Genomic DNA, 6,000 nt, shown 5'->3' on the forward strand with positions numbered 1-6,000 from the left:
GTATTTAAAATGTGACCTGTGCTGTTAACAGCACCTGGAAGGGAAGCGCATGCTGAAGATTGCAGTATTATTCTATTCAGTGTTCTGTAACAGCATCTTGATCTGATGTCTTATGCTTTTGAAGATGTCTAATTTGAATGAATCTAAAACTAACATCACTCAGCCTCTGTTGGTTCTGAATCGAGATGTACCAATGAAGGCATTTTTGTTTGTGACCCCATGTGTCATTTTCCTCTATGTCAACGGGGTCATGCTCTTCACTTTGAGGAAAAAGACTGTTTTTCAGGAAACATCTCGCTATATTCTGTTTGGTCACATGCTTTGGGTCGATACACTCAATCTCTTTATGAGTGTAATGTTGTATATATGTGCTGTCAGTAGGATTTTAATTATGAAAAATGTCTGTCTTGTTCTTCTCATTGCTGCACAAGCTCTCTTTCAGGTTTCTACTCTAAATCTGGCTTTAATGTCACTGGAGAGGTATGTGGCCATCTGCTTTCCTCTCAGACATGCAGAAATCACCAGTTACAGAAAAACTCACATAGCTATCGGTGTTGTTTGGATGTTGGGTTTGATTCAGTGCTTGTCTGAGATGATTATTTTCTATGCGATTGATTCTACAAACACAGTGATGAATGTATTCTGCTCAAGAACCACTCTTTTCCGACTTCAGATCTATAAGAAACTTGAAATAGCTTTCACATGTATATTTTTTGTGTCTGTGTGTTTTGTTATTATCTTTACTTACGCCTCTATAGCAGCTGTGGCTAAAATAGCCGCCTGTGATAAAATGTCAGCTAAAAAAGCCAACAAGACTGTTCTTCTGCATCTAATACAACTGGGACTCTGTGCTGCGTCTATTTTAGTTGGAGTTATCCAAGAAGCTATTTTTGTTTATACTGACTATATAACTTCACTGAATGTGATGTATTTTTGCTTTTTAATGTTTATCATTTTCCCCAAATGTTTAAGTCCTCTTATATATGGCCTGAGAGACCAGGCCTTCAGCTGTTTATTTAAATACTACTTCACTTTTGGTAAAGGCAAAGTCAAACCATTTGTCATAGAGCAACACGTTTAATATCAGTGGTTTAAACATTAGCACTTAGGTACTGAACTGAAATATATTGGATATGTTCCTGAACATGGAGATAATCATTTGAGATTAAATTGTGTTTAATAAAATGAATCAGACTAAAATAACTAACCTGCAAACATTTTTGCAATCTGTTTGATCATCGATGTTTTGTGTTTGCTCATTTTTGCACATTTTCTGGTCATGTGACATGAAAATTGTTACAGCTTATGCTTTAGTCATTTTATCTGTTTCAAGCAGAATTGACATCTAAATGAACTCTGATGTACTGTAAGTAGAGGCCAGACTCACTTGTCTGTCAGGAGAGAAATTAAAACCATGAGAGAAACAAAATAGAGAGTTTATGTAGAATGAGATGCTTCTCATTTTGGATTTTGTAATTTGCGGTTCTTTTTTTCTAAATGACTGATTTTGCCATTTTTGACGTGTTCTCTACATCTTTTCACCACTGTCCCAGTGGATCTTTTGCGTGACCATTGAGGAAACTTGTTTTTTCAAACATCACATGAACAAAAACAGCAATATTATGAATATTTAATATAACTGACAGAGGGAAAACAGATTTGGTATGACAAGGCCCAGACTCAAAAGCAGTGGCTAACCACTTTGTAATAAATGCATTGTTAGGCTTTTATTAGAGGTCAAATATGAACACCTGTGTATTCTCTGTAAAATTACATTTGCTTTGTGGCAGTGAGACTGGGGATAGTCCAACCAAAACTGAATATTCTGGCATCTTTTACTCACCCTTATGTCGTTCTAAACGAGTATGACTTGCTTTCGTTTGGAGAACACAAAGAAAATATTTTGAAGAATGTTGGTAACCAAAGAGTTTCAGTTTGCATTGTAACCAAAACTGGTTAAGCAACATTCTTCAAGATATCTTTGTTTATGTTCAACAGAAGAAAGAAAGTCATCCAGGTTTGAAGCAACATGGTGCGTAAAAGATAGAATAACCAGTTTTGTGGACTATTAAGACCCTTGGGTTCAAGGCTGTTTAACATCTCATTTGATCAGCAGTGCCTTTTTACATTGTCATCAGCACTATACTATTGCATTAAGAGCAGGATGAAAACCTCTTGCCTTCCTAATGCCACTTTCTGCAGCAACCTAAGATTCCCCTGCAGGTTTTAGCTTCAGTGGGAATGCAGCCAAATGCTACAGGTTAATAGCTAGCTGTTACTGACACTCTCCTTAAATCACAAATTGCCAGTACATGTAACTTTATAAAAGTTCCAATATTATGGTATTTTATCAGATTTTTATCAACATTTCTGACAAAGCACTTGTCAAGACACTTTATTTAGTTGAAAGGACTTTTCCAATCCAATTCCAAATCTAGACAAGAATATATTTATATAAGAATATGTATCCACAGACTTCATATTAATATTATATCATATTCATTTCATATTATTGATTTGCTCAATTTTGCAATTGACATTAAAGTAAATTAGCATGCATTCTGGTAAATGAAGTGATTATTTACCATGGTCCATTAATTTTAGTTTTTAAATGAAATAGATTTAGGCAATTCATATATTGATAATTGATAAAATCTACTGTTTTACTGGAAATATTCCATACAATTTGTGTATCTTTAATGTTTAGTGTTATTTTAATTAATGTTTAATGTTTTATTTTTATATGAAATATATGTAAAACTGCACTTACACAATTTATATGGATTTTAATTCTACATAATGAAATTAAAAAATATGTATAATACTGTTTGTGGTATCAACCATTCGTGGCTTATTTTCCATAGACCATGCCTTAATACATGAACATTCATTAGAATATATTATTTGTAAAAACAAACAAACAAACAATTCAGAGCTTTGAAGAGTATTTTATAATTGGCAAGTAAGTTTTAAACAGACTTTTAAGTTTCCTTTTTGAAAATGACAATAATACTGACAAAAAGTTGTGATTTTATTACAAAAGTTGAGCTATTATTACAAAAAACATCATGATGACATTAATGAAATGGCATCTCCATTTTCAAAATGCATCATTATATTTCCCTTCTGTGATTTTTTAGAAAAGAAAGTGCATCTTTTGTGACTTGAAAGCTCTGGAGTATCAAGACAAACACCCCCACTGGAACTCCCCTTCGCCTCAAAGTTAATTAATTATTTATGTTCACTTTTTGTGCTGAAAAATATGTTTGTTTTTACATGATTGTTTGGGAATAGGCATTTCCATAAAGACTGACAGAGATTAGAGTATACTAATAGTCCTCAGAGCCTAAAACCTTCACAAACACATTTTTAATGAGAGGTTAATCTAACAAGACTCACTTCACTTCTTGGACATCCAACAGAGTTGTAATTCAGAGCAAGTGAATCATCAACAGAGTCATAAGAAAAAGGCATTTGAAGAGTTCCAATGCAAAAGCCTCTAAAAACCATCTTGGTCAAAAATGAGATAACAATACTGAGTGAATGCTCTCCACACACAGTATATATATCCTGTGAAAGAGATTTTTAATCTCAGAGAGATTTTCCTGGTTAAATAAAGGTCAAATAAAAAAATATATATATATATATGTTCATCAAGTACTTTCACTTCAAATTTGCTAAATCCCAACCTCAACCCATTCAGAAATACCAGTACTTACAGTCGTGGTCAGAATTATTGACACCCTTGGTAAATATGATCAAAGAAGGCTGTGAAAATTAATCTGCATTGTTAATCCTTTTGATCTTTTATTTAAAAAAAACACAATAATGTAACCTTTCATTGGACAATAAGAATTTAAGATGGGGGGGGGGGGGGTATCATTATGAAATAAATGTTTTTCTCTAATGCACATTGGCCACAATTAACGGCACCTTTTTATTCAATACTTTTTGAAACCTCCATTTGCTAGTTTAACAGCTCTAAATTTTCTCCTGTAATGCCTGATGAGGTTAGAGAACTCCTGACAAGAGATCAGAGACCATTCCTTCATCCAGAATCACTCCAGATCCTTCAGATTTAGCTCCATGATGTTGCTGTTCAGTTCACCTCACTCATTTTCTACAGGGTTCAGGTCAGAGGACTGGAATGGCCAGCCCGATCTCACGGCAATTCGTAAATATTTTACGAGGTGGCTAATTCGTACGAATTCGTACGACCTCACTCGTACAAATTCATAAGATTTTTGCTTAATTGTACGTATTTTATCCGTATGAATTTATACGAATGACCTACATCTAACCCCGCCTAATCTAAACCTACTCATCACTGGGGTTTAGACAAATCATCCTAAATCGTACGAGTGAGGTCGTATGAATTCATACGAATTAGCCACCTCGTAAAATACATACGAATTGCCGTGAGATAGCGTTGAAATGGCCATAGCAGAAGCTTGGTTTTGTGCTCAGTGACCCATTTTTGTGTTTTTTTTTAGGTTTGTGTTTGGATTATTGTACGGTTGGAAGATCTAAACATGGCCCATTAAAAGATTTCTAATAGAGTCAGTCACTTATTGATTTTTTTATCTGTTGGTATTTGATAGAATCCATGATGCCATGAGTCTAAACAAGATATCCAGGACCTCCAGCAGAAATATAGGCCCACAACATTAAAAATACAGCAGTATATTGTACATGGGGTACTTTTTTATCCCTGTGTGCACCAAACCCATCTTGAGTGTTTGCTGCTAAAAACTAATTTTTTAGTTTCATCTGGCCATAGAAGCCAGTCCCATTTGAAGTTCCAGTCGTGTCTGAAAAACAACTGAATATTCTGGAGTTTGTTTTTGGATGAGCTAGGATAATTTTTCTTGAAACCCTCCCAAATAACGTCTCAGGTTACGTATGTAACCATGGTTCCCTGAAGGGAACGAGACGCTGCGTCGAAACGCATATGGGAACGCCTTCAGCGTGACCAGGCTCTGAATATGATGTGTAATCAGTCAAACAAGGGCGAGGCGTCACGGGCGGGGTGACGTCACGACCAGGAAGTATATAAGCACGTGCGGCGGAGCCGGCTTCAGCTTCAAGTCATGAAGCAAGCGCTGGCAGGGATGCCGGAAGTGTGGCAACGCGACGCAGCGTCTCGTTCCCTTCAGGGAACCATGGTTACATACGTAACCTGAGACGTTCCCTTCCAGGAACTTCGAGCTGCGTCGAAACGCATATGGGAACGAGATACCAACGCCGCCAGACTGACAAGTCCCTGCCTGGTGTCAGGACGAAAGGACAGAGGAGCCGGGAGTGGCTCGGATGTCGAGGTCATAGAACCTAACGAAAATCAGGGGCGTGGACCACCCAGCTGCGTTGCAGATGTCCTGCATGGAACACCTGCCCAGAAGGCCTTGGAGGCCGCCACACCTCGGGTTGAGTGCGCTCTGACTCCCACCGGTGGGGGGAGCTCAGAGGCCTCGTATGCCAAAGCCATGGCACCCACAATCCACCTACTAAGAGGAGGGCTTCGTAGCAGGAAGACCCCTCCTAGGTGGACCATAGCACACGGGCAGCTGGTCCGACTTTCTCCACAGGGAGGACCTGTGGATGTATGCGTCTAGTGCTCGCACTGGACACATACGGTTGTGCTTCTCCTGGTCTGGCTCCCCGAAGGGAGGAGGACAGAAGGCCTGCAGTACGGCCGGCTGTGGAATGACCGATGGGACCTTCGGAACATACCCCACGCGGGGGTAGAGGAATACTTTCGCTGAACCGGGCGCAAAGTGAATAGAGGCCGTAGTCAGGGCCTGAAGGTCACTCACCCTCCTCAGAGAGGTGATAGCCAATAAGAAAACGGTCTTGATAGTGAGGAGTCTCTCAGTTATCTCCTGAATGGGCTCGAAAGGTGCAATGCACAGAGCCTCCAGAACCACAGCCAGGTCCCACGTAGGGACGCGAGATCGTACCGGAGGCCTCAGCGCACCGCGGAGGAAACGTGTAACTAGGGGG

The 6,000-nt window shown here is 38.8% G+C and overlaps 1 protein-coding gene across 1 annotated transcript; it reads left to right on the forward strand.

Moving 5' to 3' along the window:
• Nucleotides 1–124: 124 nt before the first annotated feature.
• LOC306855825 (odorant receptor 131-2-like) lies at nt 125–1,081 on the forward strand (the record flags this gene model as incomplete). The annotated part of the gene is made up of 1 exon (XM_079394719.1): nt 125–1,081. One exon carries the CDS (start codon nt 125–127, stop codon nt 1,079–1,081), a length of 957 nt encoding a protein of 318 aa, XP_079250845.1.
• Nucleotides 1,082–6,000: the final 4,919 nt, after the last annotated feature.

Source organism: Barbus barbus, assembly GCF_936440315.1.
Source record: "Barbus barbus genome assembly, chromosome: 36".
Lineage (NCBI taxonomy): Eukaryota > Metazoa > Chordata > Actinopteri > Cypriniformes > Cyprinidae > Barbus > Barbus barbus.